The sequence below is a fragment of the Scyliorhinus canicula genome, chromosome 5 (genome assembly GCF_902713615.1).
Source record: "Scyliorhinus canicula chromosome 5, sScyCan1.1, whole genome shotgun sequence".
NCBI lineage: Eukaryota > Metazoa > Chordata > Chondrichthyes > Carcharhiniformes > Scyliorhinidae > Scyliorhinus > Scyliorhinus canicula.
In genome coordinates this window covers 46808134-46830653 of record NC_052150.1, presented here as the reverse complement: position 1 = coordinate 46830653, position 22520 = coordinate 46808134, and the positions used below count along the sequence as shown (strand labels likewise).

At 46.4% G+C, this 22520-nt stretch overlaps 1 protein-coding gene and 1 long non-coding RNA gene across 2 annotated transcripts in view; one reads left to right on the top strand and one right to left on the bottom strand.

Moving 5' to 3' along the window:
* The window catches only part of cap2 (cyclase associated actin cytoskeleton regulatory protein 2), a 323980-nt gene that overhangs the window by 203100 nt on the left and 98360 nt on the right, over positions 1–22520 (top strand). Inside the window, exons 5-6 of the mRNA XM_038796992.1 lie at positions 11376–11519; positions 14161–14246. Of these exons, the coding sequence (XP_038652920.1) occupies positions 11376–11519; positions 14161–14246 (230 nt within the window). The remainder of the gene's footprint in view (positions 1–11375; positions 11520–14160; positions 14247–22520) is intronic.
* The window catches only part of LOC119965955, a 33044-nt gene continuing 24968 nt past the window's right edge, over positions 14445–22520 (bottom strand). Inside the window, exon 3 of the long non-coding RNA XR_005460644.1 lies at positions 14445–14589. This is a non-coding gene — a long non-coding RNA (uncharacterized LOC119965955). The remainder of the gene's footprint in view (positions 14590–22520) is intronic.

Genomic DNA, 22520 nt, shown 5'->3' with positions numbered 1-22520 from the left:
CCCCCCCCCCCCCCTGCCCTTCATACCCCTCTCAACCCTCCTTTCATGGTCGTGGCCCTCTTCAGGCCCCCAACTTTGACACTGCCACCCTGGCAGTGCCACCCGGGAGAGCCAAGGGGCCACGCTGTCCTTCCCCCGACCACCCAGGGGTCTCTGATGGCCTGGGAAACGAGGTTAGCACGGCCAAGGAATGGGACCTGAAGGGAGGGACTGAGGTGCAGGAGGCCTGAAAGGCGGGGGGAGGGAAGCCTTTGGTGAACCCACATCAGGGTGTCACTCAATTGGGGGGTACTTGGAAATTCTTTTGGAGAATTTCGCCCAATGAGCTCCAAAGTAGCAAACTTCTATAAATTGTATGTGATCTTGAGAGACGAATCTCAAGGGAAGAGACTTAATTTAAGGATCTTCCTGTAGCTAATAAAATTGATGACTCTAGAAATTTTCTGTGATTGTAGTTTTTTGCCATAAAGCAGGGGACTTTGAATAAAATCTGCAAACCTCCTTCCCAGTACTTAACATCTTCCTTTTAACCATTTGTGCCATTAGCTGTATCAAAAAATGAACACCCTAAAAGAGTAAGCGGAACATAAACTCATTCTAAGTTACTGTTTGCATCATTAACAGTTGTCATGGTTAGCCAGCAATTTGCACGGGCACCTTGTGCATTAGCTATTTTGTTTTACAGAAATGAAGTCTTGTGTCCTAATCCGCTGAGCAATTTATAAACCCTACGTTGAGCTAGTACTACCTTTGGCAAGACACAAACACTTGTTCAGGGTGATTTAAGATGTCTCCAGTAAATACTGCAGATGCTCCAAGCCATTGGAACAGTGCAGTTATTTCAGTTGCAGCAAGTCGTTCTGAAAGCTCCAAATGGCATCATCAATCTCTGCCGTCGCCAGCTGCGAACCTTCACCCTGTGACTTTTCCTCAGCGTTACATATGGGAGACTGTTACCAGGCAAATTTGGAGCACAACTGAAACACTGTCCTTTGACACCCAGCATTTTGTGCTGAGTACAAATTGTCCCCTTCACATCAAATTCTTCTGACATTTATTCCAATTGTATCTGGGATTTCCGCCCAAAAGTAGGGCAAAATGTTGACACTTAAGTATGTATCTGGGTTACGTCAGAGCACACAGTCAGAAGCTGGATCTGTCAGTAGATACAGAATTGGTTTTATTTTTATATTTACAAAGTGTTGCCTCCTTACAACCAGACTTTTAAAGCAAAAGATTTTGCCAGCTGGAACTGGAAGATATTCAAATCTTACTGAAGTGACAAAAATTATTTTAATATCTGTGAAGTGATTACAAATCACTTTAATTGAATTTACGTGTCTCCTCATGAAAGGAACCAGAATGATCTCTTGATCAGGGATTCCAATCTTGGGACTCCCTAGGGGGTCTGCGGAAGGTTTCAAGGTGCCCACCAAAAATAACCAGAGAATGTGCAGAACGCAGGCCTTGCACAACCACCTACGCCTCTCTCATTAATTTTTAAACCTGTCCATGAGCAGCACACACACTCCATTCAGCCAATGGTCAGTTACTGAGCTTCACTAGTTTGAGTAGGGTGGAACCTTCTGCTCTCACTGTTGGGTGAGCTTGGAGACGGCAGCACCGGAACCTTGCAATTGCCGGAATTAAGTTCAGGGCAGGAAGAAGGGGCAAATTTACAATGAAACACATCATGGCATGGGGCCCCCAAAGGACAAGGGCGCCCCAAAATGATGAGCAAATTCTCAAGAGGAGAGTCATTGTAACTATGTAATGAAGGCCAGTACGAGGTCTACTGAGCTTCTCCTGGGAATATCACCACCATAAGCATGGGTGGTGGATATTGAGTGTCCAAAGCCCTGAGTGTCACACATTTTCCAGTGTGTAAAACAGAGCTGTGTGTGTTATGCCATCCTGGATTAGAATAATCAGCTGATGCAATACACTCACATTTCAATCTCTCCATTTCAATGAGAAACAGTAACCCTTGCAAAAGCTCCTTTCAATGCCCAGAACTAGAAACTGCAGTCGGATTTTATCCTGCAAAACTAAAACAGCTCAGTGCCCCAATCCTAACTTCAATAAATAGTACAGGGCAATTTATTTTACAAAAAAAATTAAAATCTCTGAGTAACAGTCTGTGAATAATGACACCCTCAAAATTCTTGGCAGGAATTTGTTTTAAACAAAGGTCTGAATCTCAAAACAGAACCAGTACTATACTGAGCACAGGATCTCTGTATATCTCTCTCTCAATACCCTCATTACCTATCTCTGCAGTTCTGAGCATAGGATGGTGAGGATGGATTGCTGCATTTTGCCTTTTGCATTGGTGAGCGGGGCTGATTCGTTCTCCCAGCAGACTCCACACTTATTCAGTCCTTAACACCACTTTGAATAGAGGAGGATTAGCATCAGTGCCTAGCTCGGAGTTGCCCCAGCTTGGAGTGGTCCTGTTTACTGTTGCAGCTTTTAACATGCAAATCATGATCAGGCGCTCCTGACTGAGACATGTGTAATGTGACTGATTATCAATTTACTCAGAGAAGGATCAATGCCCCAGTGAATGGAAAACAGAGGGCTCCAGAGATTAAAGACTGATGTTTAATTATATATATTTTTTTTAAGTCTCATTGCAGGTATTTGCCATGAGAGAAAAGTGCATGATAAATTCAGGATTGTATAATCAGTGAAGACTTGAAATTACCAATGCCCCGTAGTTTTGTTTTGTTTGGGGGGGGGGAGGGGGGGTAGATGCTGTAGAGAATGAACCTGAGCACAGGATTCCATCACCCTTCAATCCACCACAGGCGGAAAGGCCCATAGTCAGTCTTCCCAACCCACCACCTATTGAGGCCCCAAGTAGCCTAATGACACTCAAAGGCCTCATCCCACTGCCCCGGTATCAATTCAGTGGCGGGCCTATCGCTATGCGACGTATATGGCAGACAAAACTGTGGTCATCTTGTGGGTTGGGAGCAGAGGTGTAGAGGAACTCAGTGCCTGATGAAGGGACTTAACACCATGAAGGGGAGGGGCGGTTCTGCTGAGAGTCATCCCTTACACCTGCTGTTGACCATCCCCCTCCACCTCTCTCCCTGTGAGACTCACCTCCCTGCAACTCTTGAGTACAAGAACTGCTGGCCTCTGATTGACTTGCAGCTCTCATTAGGTGAGACTTCTGCCCCCAGGCTATTGATTCCACAGAAGGCCCGCTGCTGGCTTTGCCTCTGGCTGATTGGCTTGTGGTTCAGTGGGCCTACCCAAAAAGAGGCATCATGTTGTGGTAGGCACCACTGATGTATATATTGTATATATTGGATGTTGATATAGGTGCTTTAGGGTAAGGGCTCTGTACTACAGGTACGGGGGTAGATCTCTGCCTGCTGGCTCCGCCCATTAGCGGAGTATAAATATGTGTGCTCCCCGTACAGCAGCCATTTCGTCAGCTGCTGTGGGAGGCCACACATCTCAGTATAATAAAGCCTCGATTACATCCTACTCTCATCTTTGCGTAATTGATAGTGCATCAATTTATTACACTGAGTTTTTAGAGATGAACCTCCGCATCAAGCCGGATCGCCTGCAGCTGCATCCTCAAGCAGACAACGCCAAAAAGGACTTTGAACATTGGCTAACCTGTTTTGAAGCGTACATCGGGTATGCGCCAGTCACAATTCCAGAAGCACAGAAGCTCCAGATCCTTTACACGCGGCTGAGCTCCAACGTCTTTCCACTCGTCAAGGACGCGCCGACCTACACAGAGGCCATGGCGCTACTGAAGGAAAACAACGCTCAGCGGACTAACAAAATCTACGCCAGGCACCTCCTCTCCATGCGGGCCAACTTCCCGGTGAGTCAGTGGGAGATTTCTGGCACGCCCTGCTCGTCCTAGTTAGAGACTGTGACTGTCAGGCCGTTTCAGCCACAGACAACTCGAATTTGCTAATGAGAGACGCATTTGTTACGGGCATAGGGTCTGACTACATCCACCAACGCCTCTTAGAGGGGGCCACGCTCGACCTCGCGGCGACCAAAAAACGAGCTCTCTCACTTATGGTCGCTCTCATCCGTGGTGATCCGGGGGTACTGCGTACAAATCAACATTGATCATCAATTTAACAATAGTAGAGTAAACCAAAATGACATTTGTAGTAAATCTTGCCTTATTTTGGCTTCATTCAGTAAATCTCCTTGTAAAAAATAACAAAGCATGGCTCACTCTTGTGGTTAGGGGGCTCAATATAGTGAACCAGGTATCGCCTCGATTTCTTCTACAGCAGACTTTGACTTTGTGGAACTGACACCAGACCATGGGCTGGATTCTCCGATTTTTGGGCTACATACTGACGCCGGCATGGGAACACTGGTGTTTTACGACCGTAAATTTGGCGCAAAATGGCTACCGATCCTCCGTTTGGCTGGGGGCTAGCTTGCAGCGTAGAGCACCCGGCTCTAGCTGCCTTCAGCAGCCGCGCCATGCAACATGGCACCGGCAGTGCGTGGACCCGGCCTGCCAAATAGGACCCCCGCTTTGGCCGGCTCGCAACCCCCGGACCACCCCCCAACAGTGCCCCCAGCCCCTGCCACAGTCCCCCCGCCTGCGGATCGGCCCTTCCCCGACTGTGGCGGCACTGGACCGAGTCTGCAGCCACCACACCAAGTTCCCGACAAGTAATACCATGAGAGACCCACGCCGGGAACTCGGCCAGTCGGGGGTAGAGCATCGAGGGGAGGTGATGCGGTGTACTCCTAGAGTACGCAGCTTTGGAGGGGGCGGAGCATCGCAAAAGCAGCACCATCCCCCAAATTTGGCGCAAACTTTGATTCTCCAGCAGATTGCCGAACGTGATTTCGGCATCGCTGACCGTAGAATCCCGCCCCATGTATCCTGTCCTTTGGGGCTGGTTTAGCACAGTGAACTAAACTTGTAATGCAGAACAAGGCAGCAGCATGGGTTCGATTCCCGTACCGGCCTCCCCGAACAGGTGCCGGAATGTGGCGACTAGGGGCTTTTCACAGTAACTTCATTGAAGCCTACTTGTGACAATAAGCGATTATTATAATATTATTATTGTTCTGGGCTAGTCAGAAAGCCGGAGCTTGAGACCTGACCTCCACTCGTGGCCATCAAGGCACTGGATGACCAGCCAGCAAGATCTATCAGCAGGAGGGGTTTCCACTTCCTCAATGTTCCAACTGGTCTGTGGCGACAATAACTGCTTCTTCCATGTGATCCCTCCCTTTCCTGGCAGCTACCATAACTCCTTAATCCTCTGCAAGTCCAGGCTGTCTCAGATCTTCAGTCCAAGCCCCCAAGTGCCTGCATTTTTTGGAGGTGGCAAGGGATATCCCTTGGAGACATGTCTGCTGACCTCTTTACAGGAGCCTCAGGCAGAACACAGAGGGGATACAGCCAATATCTAATGCTCAGTTGGACAACCATTGAGGAGGTAGTTAGGCTTCTGATGATGCAGTTCCTGGACCAGTCAGGTGGCTCTATTCAATACCCTCTTGCAATTGTCTTGGTCATTGTGATGATCTTTTGCATTCTCCTTAACATGGCCCTCCAGAGAGCTGTGGACCTTGAGGACAATTGAGGTCCAGGAATTAGATCTCTCATCAGGGGAACAGCAGGAAAAGGAAATGCGAGAAAGAGAGAGAGAGGAGGAAGTGGAGGCAGAGCGAGATGACACCCAGTGGCACAATATAGGTGTGCATGGCTTGAGGCATTGAGAGCTTGTGAGGCTGCCAGGAATGTCAGGGATCCCCTGATCCAGGTATATTTCAACTTATCCTCCCTGACCCAGACTCGGGGGTTCATGACATAGAGGGGAAATTGAGATGCCTGTGCTAACACATGCATGGAAGAAGCAGCCTTGAACATCTAATCACTTACCGTCAATGAAGTAAGCATTGTCCTCAACGCAAAGGTTTTCTTTCTCACCACCTCATACTAACTTCTCTATCATGGAAGCAATAAAAGGAGTCCCGGATGTCTAGTTTAAACTGTCATTACCTATACCGTTCAAAAAGAAGGGAACTATAAACAGAGAAAGTAAGAAGACACCCCATTGTCTCAATAGTCCTCCTTGCAACACACTGGTCTCCTCCTGCCATCCTCCAATGAAGGATTGCCCCCCCCCCCCCCCCCCCCCCCCCCTCTTCCATCATGGTCTCCAACGCCCTTAGAAATCTGAACTAGGTTTCCCACGAGAGGCGGGTATCTGAACGGGAAAAAACCTGGCTTCTGTTTTCCACTACTGTCGCGAAAGTTTAGCTCATTAACTCTATTTTTCACTCCACAAACTACTGCCTGAGCTGCTCAACAGTTCTAGCATTTAAAAAAATTTTATTTCAGGTTTCAGCAGCTGGAGTATTTCATTTTTTGTGTTAATAGTTATGTGATACCAAGTTCATGGTTTTAAAGGCTGCTGATTGTTGGAGGAAATGTAGCTGCAGGAGATGAGAGTTTTGCACAAGAGCTGGATTAGCAGATACCGTAATGAGTTTTCAGTTTTACAGGGAGGATGGCACTTTTGGAGCATAGAAATCACTCCGAAAAAAAGTACTTTTTATCAATACAGAAGCTTTCATGTTCTCACAGTGACTGAAATGCTTCACAGCTAGGTGGATGGCCACTGGTCTTGTTGTAAAACCTGACGACCATTGAGGCTCCATGCACAATAGTGAGATTGTCGGTTAATGCTTTGGCCATAATGATTGAGAATAATTCGCCTGCTGAACGTGATAATGACCCCCTCCAGGGAGAGAACACAAGAGGTGATCGTCTCCCTGGATGCAGAAAAGGCCTTCGACAGAGTCGAATGGAAATACCTCATAGAGGTACTGGAGCGGTTCGGGCTTGGAACAGGGTTCACCGCTTGGGTAAGGCTCCTATACAACGCTCCCATGGCGAGTGTACGGACCAACAATACCAACTCCCAATACTTCCAGCTGCACAGGGGCACCAGACAAGGATGCCCACTGTCCCCGCTGCTGTTCGCACTAGCAATCGAACCGCTAGCAATCGCGCTCAGGGCAGATAAAAATTGGAGGGGGATCCGAAGGGGAGGCAGAGAGCACAGAGTCTCACTCTATGCAGATGATCTGCTCCTCTACATCTCGGACCCACAAAGCAGCATGGACGGAATCATCGCGCTCCTGAAAGAGTTTGGAGCCTTCTTGGGCTACAAACTCAACATGAGCAAAAGCGAGATCTTCCCAGTACACCCACAAGGGGGGGGGGGGGGGGGGGGGGGGGGGGGGGATGAACGTATTGCCCAGGTTCCTCTTCCTGTTTAGATCCATTCCGATCTACATCTCCAACGCCTTTTTCAAAGTGCTGGACAAACTTATCATGGCGTTCGTATGGGGGGGTAAAAATGCTAGGATCCCAAAAAAGGTCCTGCATAAAACAAAATCCAGGGGGGGGGCTAGCCCTCCCGAATCTACAATTCTACCACTGGGCAGCAATAGCCGAGCGAGTAAGGGGATGGATCCAGGAGCCAGAAGCCGAGTGGGTGTGTGCGGAGGAGGCCTCCTGCATGGGGACCTCCCTCCGGGCCCTCGCCACGGCAGCACTCCCATCCCCACCCAAAAAACACTCCAGCAGCCCAGTGGTGACAGCCACCCTCCAATCCTGGAACCAACTGCGGCAGCAATTTGGTCTGACCAAAATGTCGGACAAGGCTCCCATCTGCAACAACCATAGGTTCACACCAGCACTGACTGACGCCACCTTCAAAAGGTGGAGGCAGGACGGGGGGGACACTGACAGTCAGGGACCTATACACGAACGACAGGATCGCAACACTGGACGAACTGACAGAGAAATTTCGGCTAGCCGGGGGGAACGAGCTACGGTACCTGCAGCTCAAAAACTTCTTACGAAAGGAGACAAGGACGTACCCACAACCGCCACGACAGACACTACTGGAAGACCTACTGGACGCAAGTATCCTAGAGAAAGGGAACTGTAGCGACATGTATGACCGACTGGTAGAAAGGGACGACACCGTAATGGACGCAACAAGAATGAAATGGAAGGACGACCTGGGGATTGAGATAGGGTGGGGACTCTGGAGCGAAGCACTGCATAGGGTCAACTCCACCTCCACGTGCGCAAGGCTCAGCCTGACGCAACTAAAAGTGGTACATAGAGCCCACTTAACAAGAAACCGTATGAGTAGGTTCTTCCCGGAGGTGGAGGACAGATGTGAACGGTGCCAAAGAGGCCCGGCCAACCATGCCCACATGTTCTGGTCTTGCCCCAGACTTGTGAAGTACTGGACAGCCTTCTTCGAGGCTATGTCCAAAGTGGTGGGGGTGAGGGTGGAGCCATGCCCAATAGTGGCGGTCTTCGGGGTTTCAGACCAGCCAGATCTATTCCTGGGGTGGAGGGTGGACGCCCTTGCCTTTGCCTCCCTGATTGCCTGCCGTAGAATCCTGTTTGGCTGGCGGTCAGCAGCACCGCCCAGAGCTGCAGACTGGGTGTCCGACCTCTCGGAATCTCTCCAAATGGAGAAAATCAAATTCGCCATCCGAGGGTCGGACGACGGCTTCCACAGAATGTGGGAGCCATTCATGCAATTGTTCCGGGACCTGTTTGTGGCCAACGAACAAGTGGAAGAATAGTCGGGTGGCCAAGAATCAGGGGAAAATGGACGGGAATCAGGGGAAGGTAGCCGGGGGGGGGGGGGGGGGGGGGGCTGCGGGTTCATTATGGGGGTTTGATGGCAAGCTAAGGCCCAAAACCAAACTGCAAATAAATGCCTATAAACATGTGCCTCGGCCATATTGGGGAATGTAAAATATGTATGCCGGCTAAAGGGGGCAGCCACAGTTGTTATTATGAAGATGCTTACCTGTAAATATAGATGTTAATTTTTGCGTGTTTTTTTTTCTAATAATTTGTAATTTGTTGGATATAAAATATGAAAACTCCATAAAAAACATTTTAAAAAAATAAATAAATGACATTGAAGTCAACAAATGCCTCGAAGACAGGTGTGCAGACATCCCTTGTGGCTTCTGACAGGGCCTGTAGCAACAATTGGAGCAAATTAAGCACAGTATTTATGCTTTCGGTCTATCATCGGTAATTAACCAATTGGTTTGATGCAGCAAATTTATAATACAGAAGTTCCCAATTATATTCCAGCAAAGTTTGCTTATCTCATTCGTCAATCTTACATGGCCTGGATGAGATTGGATCTCGCTCTTGAATCAAAGTTTTCCTGTGTCTACCACCTAATTTTGCTGGTGGCCAGTTGTAAATCAGATGCACGGTTACAGCACTGGATTTTTTGATGGGGACTTTTGTACGTTAGATGCCATTTTCGCCACAGGGCAGTAATTTTGATTCATGTTTATTTCATACAGGTGTCTAGAATTACTGCATGCCTTGGAGAGGGTGGAAAAGAATGTAAAAAGTTTAAATTCATTCTTAACAGCTGCAATTAAAAGAATATTTTTCACAAAAAAAAATGATTGAGAATAATTATTGGCCTGGTCACTGGAGAACTCTTGTGCTTAAAATTGTGCCACAAATGACCTTTTAAATAAACATGAACAGGCAGATGGGCCCTAAGCATTCTGCCTGTGTTCTGTGCCATGGTGTGGGAGGAAGAACATCTATCTCCTCTGCTCTTTAACACACTAAAAATAGTTTTCAATCAATGCCCCTTGGTTGCCTGCCTATTAAAGAATATAGAACATACAGTGCAGAAGAAGGCCATTCGGCCCATCAAGTCTGCACCGACCCACTTAAGCCCTCACTTCCACCCTATCCCCATAACCCAAAATCCCTCCTACCCTTTTTGGACAGTAAGGGCAATTTAACATGGCCAATCCACCTAACCTGCATATCTTTGGACTGTGGGAGGAAACCGGAGCACCCGGAGGAAACCCACGCAGACACGGGGAGAACGTGCAGACTCCAACTCTAGCCCTGGCTCTCCGGCGATAGCGCATACTTCTCACGCAGGCCGCAGAAACGACTAGAGAGAATCCGCACAGACAGTGACCCGGCAGGGAATCGAACCTGGGACCCTGGCGCTGTGAATCCACAGTTCTATCCAATTGTGCTGCCCGGTAAACGTTCCTCAATTTTCAGTGATTTATGGGGACCCTTCTATAATACGATTCACTAAACCATGGTAAATGAGACCAGTCTTGGATCACAAAAGTATATTTTGATAGGTGATTAACCGCACATTTTTTCTCATTTAAAGTTTGTTCATTAAATATCAAGATGAAAAAAAACAAATTGTGAACTGTAATTTGTGAAGTCATTTATATTTACAAATGTATAGTTGAATTGCGGAAGGTGGATAATTTAAGTTCGAGGAATTGAAGATAAATTTGTACACTTGACACTTTGTTCAGTGGCACTGGGGATACATTTTCTGAAGGAAAAAATGTAGTTGCTAAACTATCAACTGATAAATGCCTGCCATCTTGTTGAAGCTGTTTTGATACCGTGTCAATGAGGTAGTTGACTGATTAATTCCTATACAATCATCCCTGGCCCTTCGAATGAGCACTCTAGCTATGTCTATTCCCCCTCCCTCCCGTCCTATCCCTGTAACCCTATAACCTAATCTGCACATCGCTGGACACTAAGGGGCATTTGAGCATGGCAAATCTACCAAACCTGTACATCTTTGGACTGTGGGAGGAAACCGAAGTACCCGGAGGAAACCCACGCAGACATGGGGAGAATGTACAAACGCCACTCATCCAGTAACCCAAGGCCAGAAATGAACTTGGGCCCCTGGCGCTCAGGCAGTAGTGCTAACCACTGTGCCACCTTGCAGCCTTTAATTCTTGCCACCACCTTCTCAAGGACATTTACAGGGCAGCACGGTGGCACAGTGGTTAGCACTGCTGCCTCACAGCGCCAGAGACCCAGGTTCAATTCCAGTTTTGGGGGACTGTCTGTGTGAAATTTGCACTTTCTCCACATTTCTGTGTGGGTTTCCCCCAAGTGCTCCAATTTCCTTCCACTAAGCATAAGCAGGTTAGGTCGATTGGTTTTGATAAAATTGCCCCTTGATGTGCAGGTAAGGTGGGGTTACGGGGATAGCGTATGAAATGGGCCTCGGTAGAATGCTCTTTCAGAGGGCTGCTCCAGACTCGATGGGCTGAATGGCTTCCTTCAGTACTGTGAGGATTCTATGATTTATGGATGGGCAACAAAGACTGGCCCAGTCCGCATCCCGTAAAGATGAAACTCTATTAGCTTGCATTGAATATGTACACACAAGGATATGTAAGACACAGGTACATGTAAACTGCAGGTCAGACACATGTTAAATCAGCTCCATTGAATCTTACAATTTATTAACATTTTATTTTGTTTGCTCTCTCAGAATGAGATGAATGCACTTCTCAAACCCATATCTGACAGAATTCAGGAGATCCAGAACTTTCGGGAGAAGAACCGTGGCAGCAAGTTGTTCAACCACCTGTCAGCTGTTAGCGAGAGTATCTCAGCACTGGGGTGGGTTGCAGTGGTAAGTGGAAAGATTTGCCATTGAATAAATACAGTTTTATTGGATGATGTTCAGAGGCTCTGAGCTCCAGCATGGTAGAAAGTAGCTATCTCCCTCTCTAGTCCATCAGTGCTTTGTTCATGCATGATCAATCTGTGTCCAGCTATGCATGACTTTTTTTAAAATAATGCTTTTAGTCAATTTAAGAAAACCTTGTGAGTGCTTTAAAATAGAGAACCAAATCTCAGTGGCTTGCCACATTACAATAACAAAACTCAAGTTGCCCACCACCCTGAAATCAGATTTCAGACTGAAGACTGGTGCACGGATTGTGTTTCTATTGCAAATGTTGTCCTGACTTCAGTGCTGGGAATAGAAGGAAAGGAGTAGGCCATTCAGCTCCTCAAGACTGTTTTGCCATTCCATTGGACCATGCGTATTCTGTATTTCAACTCCATTTTCCCATTTGCTTCCATATCCCTTAATAAACTTGCATAACATAATTCTATGAATTTCCGTTTTGAAATTTCACCCAACCTCTGCGGGAGAGAGTTGCAGATTTCCACTACTGCAACTACATGTTCCAGCTTCACAATCTGACCCTCAGGCTCAGTCAGTTTGTTTTTATTTTCACTCCGAATTCTTACATTTAATTTTGTCCGTTTGAATACTGTGAAGCTAGATGTTTGCAATGGGCTGTTTTTACCATAATTGCCTCACTGGTGGATAAATCCTAATTCAGAACAAAATCTGTTGGTGTGAACAACTTGAAAATTAATGGGAATTCAGGGACACTGAGTGTCCCATGGTGCACACCTATACAGCCCATAATAACACACAAGTTTGCTCCAGTGTTTTATGTGACATTTTTCTTTTTTGCTTTTATTCGTGAAGGGTGTCAGTGCTAGTGCCCAGAATTGTGTTTTTGTCACTTAGTTTTAAGTGCTTGAATGTTTGAGCCAGTCCAGAATCTTTGGCGACCAGTGGTTCCACTGCAGCCACCTTGGACCTGGCCTTCAGCCCCAACCTCAAATTAATTTTATTCCCAACCAGAAGATGAACATCCATCCCTGTAATGCACCAAGGTGAAACTTTTCCATTTTCCATACCAGGCACCTCACAGCTTATTGGACAGTTTTCTCACTCGTGCTATGTTGAAGACGGATTGTGCTGTAGGAACTGGTCTGAAGGACAACATTTTACAGCCTCCTGCCAATAGATTTTCTGGTGGGGAGGTGGGCCATAAGATTTTGTGGATGTCCTTCACGTTGGCTATCTGCCTCGGACCTGGCAGCGATTTTATGGGTGGGATTGGTATCGTGAGATGCTTTGATCCTTCTTGATTGGGTCCCCCACCAAAAGCCGGCCTTGCCAATCCCATTTCCCCAGGTAGGTGTCTCATCGCTCCCAATTCTTAGTCCTTGCAAACAGGACCTACTACCCTCACATGCCACTTGATGCCCCTTGAGTGTTAAATGGCTGCAGGGCAGTTGTCAGGAGTGGGGACACAAATGCCCGCTGACATTTCTCGGCAGCATGGCAGGAAATACCTGCCGTCCAAAAAATTCTGCCCACGGTTTCTGAAACACACTTTGTGTAGGATCCTTCGGACCATCAGACAGAGGAGATTAACATGCTATCACTCTGGATTGAAATGGAATCCATATTTCAGAGCTGAAAGGCCACCTTTTTGTACCGCTGTGTCCCCTTCTAATGTACATAATGCAGCAACAGAAGAAAGTCTACATTGAGCCAACCTATTCTGGAATAGTGTAAAAGGCCATTTAGTGTGGATAGTGGTGGATGAGTGACATTACAAGATGGCTGTCAAAGAAAACAATTGTCATTGATGTGGGCCTATTGTAAATGGCAGCTATGGAATTTGAGGGACTGGGTAAACAATTCTCTTGAGAATGCTATGCCCATGCTGTCTTACTAAATATTCCATCTCATAATGAGAGTTTGAGGAATTAATTATCTTCAACTAAATTATACCATATAAGTTGAAAAAGATGGAGTTACATTTAGTGTCCTGCTTATCAGAATATAAATCTTCAGTGGGACAGTTTAATAACCCCATGATGATGTTAGCATATGAAAAGCATTTATCCTGCTTTATCAAAAATCCTGGCATTTCAGTTTTCCACCCTGCTCATGTTGCCTTCTGGTACAGTATGGTGCAACTCATGACTCTGTCCTACCATTTGTAATGTAGCTGTTAAGGGTGTTCAGTTATTATGTTTTAAACATGTCGAGGTACTGTTTTAGGATTATCTATTAAGCTATTAACTTAGTATTGGTTAAGAAACCTATTATATTTTTAATAATTTGATCTGATCTATTTGTTGCTGGTTATATTACAACTGAAGGAGCTCACTCTTCTTTGGGTTTTAAACAATATGTGAGCAGATAAAAGGGTGATGGGGAAAGAGCAGAAGAGTGAGAAGAATTGGATAACTTTTTCAAAGAGCCGGTGTAAGCATGATGGACCTGTGCTGTATCGCTCTCTGAAAACATCAAGACTTTAAGAGGCATCTGCTTTCCTGGTTGTTAACCAGGTAACGAGTTAATAAACAACTTCTGTTGAATCTAATGTGTCCTTTTTCTCTCCAAATTTCTCCTCTCTGTGCATCCTTCTCTTGATGTTTCGCTGTTAACTTAGGCCCCTAAGCCAGGTCCTTATGTCAAGGAGATGAATGATGCAGCCACCTTCTATACTAACAGGGTGTTAAAGGAGTACAAGGACATGTAAGTTTGCCATTCTTGCCCTCCAAACCATATATTTAAATCTGTTGCTTGCATATTCCATATGATATAAAATTTAGAATAAATTCCAAAGAGTCGCACTACAAAATGGATTGAAAACAAATTTAAATGATTTTGATAATAACGTAACATTCAATGTTATATCCATGCAAGATTGTATTCAGTGGGGAAGCTGTAAAGATAACTTGTAGGGTGGAAATTTTCCCACTCCATGAGGTATGTCTTGCAGTGGTGGTATCAGCCTGCCATTGGCCCGCTGCGGGATCTTCCAGTCCCACTGTATCAATGGGGTTTACTGCTGTTCACACCCTCCGCCGCTGAGAACCTGCGATAGGAGGGTATTCGTCAGTGGGACCCGAAGATTCCGCCAGCGGGAACGGCCAGAAAATGCCACCCAGAGTGATATTCATTTAGAGATAAACACACACACACACACACATCTACAGGGCTAGGACAACCAGCAGTTAACTATAAATTTCTTTTGAGGACAACAGTTTCCCTCCCTCACCACCACTGCAGGCAAATGAAAAAATGAAATGAAAAGCGCTTATTGTCACAGGTAGGCTTCAATGAAGTTACTGGGAGAAGCCCCTAGTCACCACATTCTGCCGCCTGTTCGGGGAGGCTGGTACGGAATTGAACCGTGCTGCTGGCCTGCCATGGTCTCCTTTAAAAGCCAGCTCTTTAGCCCTGTGCTAAACCAGCCCCTTGAGTCACTGGTCGAAGAACAAATGAACAAATCAGGCAGTGCATTCTGGTTAGGACTGCCACAATGATACATGTTTCTTATCAAATCTGGCACATCATAATTGAAGGTTCTCTTGTTATTCTGCCTCCGTAGATAGTTCAGACAGTGCCCTATTAGGCCCCCCTCCACCAAAACCCCTATTCCCTCCCTCCCCACCACCCTCCTTTCCCCTCGCTCCGCACCACCCCCCTTCCTTTCCCTTCTGTTGGTACAGAGACGAGCATATCTGGTCTCTCCAGCACAAAGTTTAGTGCGTGTACCATGTTTTTTAGTACAACTGTGCTGTGAACTGTTTTAATAATCCGAGTATCCTAACCCAATCCCCGTATGTTGGTACTGAGGGGAGGGTACCCTGTTTCTCCAACACAAAACTAGTGTTTGTACCGTTTGGCCTTGTATATATTTTTTACTGTTTTAATAAAAAGATATGGGCCGGTATTCTCCCATAATGGGGCTATGACCCCATGCCCGCTAAAAACAGGTGCAAATCACTCTGGACTTTCCTGGAGAAAGGCATCGCGTTGATCGCACGCGTGCAATTGGCGGTTCGCAGGAGCGGCGTCGGACCCTTTCATGGGTCGGACGGCCATTCTCCGCCCCCGTGCCGAGCGCGATTGCGGCGCGGAGGCTCAGAGAATCCCGGGCATTGTACTCAACATCCCCTTTCCTTATGGTTCACTGCAGTAGGTTTTAGGCTAACATAGCAAATTAAAAATGAAATACTGCAGATGCTGTCATTCTGAAATAAAAAGAGGAAATGATGGAAACACTTAGCAGGCCAAGTAGCACCTGTGGAGCTATCTGTTTCTATGTGATAGCCTTTCATCATAAATGGTCATCGACCTGAGATGTCAACCACATGATTGTTCCTTGACAGATTCTGTCCAACCAGTGGACTGTTTCCAGAATTTTGTGTTTTTGATACAAATAATGTTTTGGTCACTCTATTCCTGAACAGGTTAATTAGAGGTTAGTCTATCAGTGTTTCTCTGGCACCACAGGAGCATTTTGTAGGCAAGAAGTATTTTTAATATTCCTTGATATTATACTGTCGATGAGTATCAAATTCCATGAGCTGTTAAGTTAGCTGATAGAGTCATAATTTTGCTTACAGCCACTCACTTGTTATGGACCAAAGCTCTTGATACAAGGGGTCTTTTGATTTGAATTTTTTATGCATGCATCCACGGGTGTAAATTACAGTTTTAATTTGTCATTCCAACAAAGGAAATGCTGTACATCATGCTGCACTGTGTGCCACATGACACGCATTTAAGGACTTGGCTGTCTGAACTATTCTGAACAAGTCCCTTCAGAGCATGATTCCCCCCCCCCCCCCCCGCCCCCCCCCGCCCCCCTCGCCCCCCTCTGCAAACACTCTGCACAACAGGTGCATTTGGCTTACAAATGACAACCATCCAATAAAAGCTGTCTTGATTCCTAATTGCAGTAATTTGAGGCAGACCTTTATTCTTTAGCCTCTTCCTGCATTTGCACCTAACTGTATGCATGCATGTGTGTGTTGTTTGTAGCCTGTGCAGATCAAGGTTCCTGTGAATACTCAATATATTAAGCACACCAGATAGCGCACTACTGAGCTATGAAGTTGCAGAAAGCATCAGATTAATCTCTAAACAGGACGCATTTGCTGATCTGAGACAATTCGGGCCAAACTTAAACCCCTCCCCCAGGTGAGTTTAAAGGCAGGGGCATTTCATTTTGTCAGAGGGTGCGAGGTGAGGACCCCGTTACATTGTTATAATAGCCACATAGAGAGCAGCAAGAAATACACTCAATGAAGCTCCAGCATTTTGAGTCTAAAGTGTGATTATTTCTAATTTATGGAAATCAGAAGACATAACGTGATGGCAGTGATTGTCTGCAAGTAAAAACTCAAATATTTTAAATATATTTAGTGCTGAATTAGTTTGAAAAATCAACCTGAATTAATGTCAAAGAGGGAAAGAAAAACTGAGTGAATTGTGCGAAGTGCACAGCTCCAGCCATAATGAATTGGGAGGCTGAGAATGCCAGGGGGCTTGAGAAGTTCAAACTAAAGTCTAGTCAGACATTTCCAAAAGGTCCCAGTGAGGAGGAAAGAGTCAAACACGTCCTTCTGTGCGCAGGAGAGAAAACGTTAAATAAGATTAATGGTGAAGAGCTGAGTGAAAACAGCAGTAGAAACCCTTGCAAAAGTTTTGAAAAATTTACATCTGCAGCCAAAGTCAAATCATCAGATCTACCGATGTGAATTTCACGGCCTGAAGAAGGAATCAGGTGATCCTGTTGACAATTTGCTAATAAGTTTGGAAAATGTAAATTTTAAGGTCACAGATGAAAGGCCGCTAGATCAGCTAATTTGGGGCTCTGCACACTCTGAAGTATAAAAGGATTTAAGTGGAAAGGACAATATCATTGGCTGTAGATACTTCCACAAGTAGACAGATTAAAACAATAGCTACCAAAACAGCTAGCCTTCAGTTAGGGCAAAGTAAAAGCAGCAGGGTTAATGCAGTGAAACAGCAACAAAAGAATGCATACCAGATACAGGGAACGATGTGTAAGAGCTATGGACAACCACATGAGTTCACAGACAGAAGGAAAGACCCGCTATGGATTAAACTGCAGAGCTTGCAGAAAGTCAAATCACTGGGAAAAGATGTGCAAAGAAAAATGGTAGAGAGTTAGAGCAACAGGGCAAATGAATGAAAAAGAAACCAAAACATCATGAAAGATGATGATGCGTTTGAGAACACAATAGGCTTAGGAACCATATAACTACATGAAAAGTCTGGATGTGATAGTTACCAGAGAAAAGAAATTTACACAATCATTCAGATCATTAAAAAAATGAGAAAATAGCCATAAATCTGAAGTTGAGGCTTGAAACAAGAGCACAGAGTGACACCACCCTGCTTATACTATGCCAGGAGACCTTGCATGAAAACTTGAAAAAAAATGGATATTCAAGGAAAGGTGCTCTAAAACTGAGGAACTAACGGAATAGATGGCAACTGAGATTCGGCAGCTAGGAACAACCCAAATCTGAGGAACACGCAAAGGAAAAGATGTTAACTGTATGTTTAATGTCACTGAAACAGATGGCTTTGCTATTCTGGGGCTGTGTATTTACAAAGAGCAGCAGCTTTTCACAGTAAATCGTGATCTAGGTGGAAAGATTCATCATCTAGTGAATGTATTGCCACAGAAAATTAGAGATAAGACTAGCAAAGACAAAGAGTTACTGATGAGTTCTCAGCAAGTGATCCAAGGATGGCCTTATAAATTACAGCAAACACAGCTATGTTGCCTCACTAGAAGATGGGGTTCTGATAGCTTGATCCAGGACCATCTTACCCAAAATAATGCAGGAAAATCCTCACCAGAAAATCCATGAACATACCTGGGAATGGAGAAGTGTACGTTCAGAGCCAGATTAGCAGTGTACTAGATAGGCCTAGAAAGACCTAGAAAGAATGGTTTCTGCAGGGAATGTATAAGAATGCAGTAATACACAGCAGAAAGAGGAGATGATAGCTACTGAGGTGTCATCCTGACCATGGCATACTGTGGGAGCCAATTTATTCACACACAATCAATAATGGTGTCTTGTAATTATAGACCACCACTCAAAGTTCTCTTTTATCAGAAAGGTGAAAGATTTGAGAGCTACAACAATTATCTCAACATCTCACCAATATGAGTTCTGTTTGCTGAGCAAGGGATTCCTGAAAGAATAATATATGACAATGGAATCTAATTCACCTCGAGAGAACTTAAGGAAACTCCTGAACAGTATGGGTTCAATATCGTTACCTCATGACCACATTACCCAAGGATGCATAGGTTTATGGAAAGACGCATTCAGACGATCAAGTGAACCCTCACAAAATGCCAAGAGATGACGGAAGACTCAAACTTCACCTTATTGTCACCCGGTCTACATATCTCATTAACACTGACATGAAAATGCTTACAAAGCTTTGGAATGGAAGAAAGTATAAGATATACCGTCTATGTGACCAGGAGGAAGTAAGACAACACAACTCGTTGATGCACAGGGAGGAGCATGTCAAAGAACATAGAACATACAGTACAGAAGGAGGTCATTCGGCCCATCGAGCCTGCACCGACCCACTTAAGCCCTCACTTCCACCCTATCTTCGTAACCCAATAACCCCTCCTAACCTTTTTGGACACTAAGGGCAATTTAGTATGTCCAATCCACCCAACCTGCACATCTTTGGATTGTGGGAGGAAACTGGAGTACACGGAGGAAACCCACGCAGACAGGGGGAGAACGTGCAGACTCCGCACAATCAGTGACCCAGCAGGGAATCGAACCTGGGACACTAGCGCTGTGAAGCCACAGTGCTATCCACTTGTGCTACCATGCTAAATCCCTGCTTGAGCTGTTGAAAGAATAAACTGGATGGGTATGATCAGTCATCTAACATGATTTCGCGAGATGTTGCGGCATGGTAGCACAGTGGATAGCACTGTTGCTTCCCAGCCCCAGAGTCCAGGTTTGATTCCCAGCTTGGGTCACTGTGAGTGTGGAGTTCACACGTTCGCCCTGTGGCTGCGTGGGTTTCCTCAGGGTGCTCCGGGTTCTTCCCACAAGTCCCGAACGATGTGCTGTTAGGTCATTTGCACATTCTGAATTCTCCCTCTGTGTACCCAAACAGGCGACGGAATGTGGCGACTAGCGGCTTTTCACAATAATTTCATAGCCATGTTAATGTAAGCCTACTTGTGACAATAAAGATTATTATTTTTATAAATCCTGCCATTGTAGTGCTTTTTGACAAATCTACATATTCATAGATTCATAGAATTTACAGTCCTAAAGGACATTCAGCTCATCGAGTCTGCACCAGCCCTTGGAAAGAACACCCTATCCAAGACCACACCTCCACTCTATCCCCATAACCCAGTAACCCCATTTAACCTCACTAAGAGCAATTTTAGCATAGCCAATCCACCTAACCCACACATCTTTGGACTGTGGGAAGAAACAGGAGCACCCGGAGGAAACCCGCGCAGACACGGGGAGAACGTGCATACTCTGCACAGACAGTGACCCAAGCCGGGAATTGAACCTGGGAACCTGGAGCTGTGAAGCAATTGTGCTAACCACAATGCTACCATGCTGCCCATATTAGAGTGAGTCAGCTAGCCTCACTGTAGGATGCAGTTTCCCGAGGCATCCAAGGCGTTGGGATTTATCAGCTGGCTGGGGCACTGTTAGGGTACCAGGTTGGTACTGCCAAGGTGTCAAGCTGGCATTTTTTTGCATAGTGGCAATTGGGCCTGGTGCCCTGCGCGGGTGTTGGGAGGGTGCGGTCGTGCCCGGGGTCCCCCTCATAGTGAGTTGGGACTTGGGGGGGGGGGGGGGGGATCACGAAGGGGGCTCCGGAAATGGTGACGGGCGTGGAGTTTGTCCGTGCGGACAAACAGGCTATATGTGGCCTCAGCCGCGCGTTCCCCCGTTAAGGCCCCCTACCTAACCCGAGTGCCATTCGGTAGCGTTGTGTTTCCTGGCGCTGAAAGCGCTCGCTATGGGTCTTTGTTCCCATTTAATTAAATCGCACTAAAGAAGTACAGAATCTAAATCTGGAACCCAACTAAAGTTGTTGGTGAAATTGAAACTCCCAAGGCCATACATCATACAACCCAAAACCGGTAAGCAAATGGAAAGGCACAGTCTATGTTTGGCCACACCTTAGTTGGAAGAGCAGAAGATATCATTAACAACACCCATAACAACATTTACCAGCAGGATAACATCAATATCATCACCGACAAGTGGTGCAACAGCAATAACATCACCAGCAGGTGATACAACATTAAATCAAGCAAAACTCCTACAACATCTGGAGTAACAGCATTGCCCATGCAGCGTGCCAAATCACCAGTGAGAGACTACCAAGTCTACAATTTGGAGTCACAATAGTCTATAACCTAAACGATATTGTGAATAATGTGAGAAAAGAAAGCTGCAAGTTATAACAAACTCTGAGGTGTTCAGTTTATTTATAAAAGTTGCTTGTTAACCTTCTGTAGTTTAGACGAACAAGTTAATGATTGGAACAGTTACACTGATGTAGAGCAGGCTTGTCCAAAGTCTGGCTCCATCCTGCAAAGGCCCTCTTTGAGGCCCCCGGCATCAGTTTTCAAAATCCCAGTCAAAGAGGTGAGTTTTAATGGAAGATTTTTTCTGCTCCTCCAATCGCAGGTTGTTTCTCTCCCGCTTTTGCTTCTGCTAGGCAGCCTAGTGAGCCTATCAGCAGCAAATGAATGATAGAAGCAATCTCTGATTGGAGGAGTAACAAACACCAGTGTTGGGGAGTGCGCTGAGGGCTGCTGGGCCAAGGGAACCGAAACAATAATGAACCTGGACTCCAGGGAGCCAGTTACGGCAGGCTCGGGGATGGTGAGTGTGGTAAACCACGTTATTGTCTTATATTCACTGTGCTGTATGGTACATGCCTGGGCTTGTCCAGGCCGGCTCCGCCTGTGGCTCCTCCCCTCAGGCTCCTGTATAAAAGTGGCAAATCTCCGCCTCCGGACCCAGTTCGGGTTCAGAGGCAGGAGGCTTGCTGTTTAGTATATTAAAGCCTCAGTTGCGTTTATCACTCATCGTCTATTATTGGTGGTATATCAATTTAATACACTAAACTTCAAAGATGGATCTTCACTCAAGGTGAACTCCTCACTCAAGCCTGATCGCTTGCAACTGGACCCACAAGCAGCTGACGCGACAGAGACTTTTGAACATTGGCTAATCTGCTTTGAGGCGTACCTCGCATCTTTCAACAAAGACTTCACAGACCTCCAGATGAAGCAGGTCCTCCACGCACGGGTGAGCCCAAGAGTCTTTAACCTCATCAGGGACGCCCCCTCGTTCGAGGAGGCAATAACGCTGCTAAAAGGACATTACATGAAATCCGTTAACCAGGTATATGCTAGGCACCTCCTCGCCACGAGACGCCAACGCCCTGGGGAATCACTCACGGAATTCCTGTGTGCCTTGCGCATCCTCTGCCGGAACTGTGACTGCCGGGTGATATCGGCTTCCCAGCACGCGGAGCTGCTGATCAGGGACGCCTATGTCGCGGGAATGCACTCGAACTATATCCGCCAGCGGTTATTAGAAGGGGGGACACTCGGCCTCCCAGAGACAGTACAATTCTCCAACTCACTGGATGTGGCCTCCCAGAACATGGGGGCCTACACCTCCAACCGCGCGACACCCTCGTGGGCCTCGTGGGCGCAGCCATCAACCGGCCCGGGTGCGATGCAAGCTTGCGCCGCACAGCGGCCCGCCAATGCCGGAGGCCCGAAGTGCTACGTCTGCAGCCAGAGTAATCATCCCCGACAACGCTGCCTGGCACGGAACGCGACTTGTAGCAGCTGTGGGAAGAAGGGCCACTTCGCAAAAGCCTGCCAGGTCCAACCCCCCCCCCCCCCCCCCCCAAATCTTCTAGACCCAGCAGCGCTGCCTG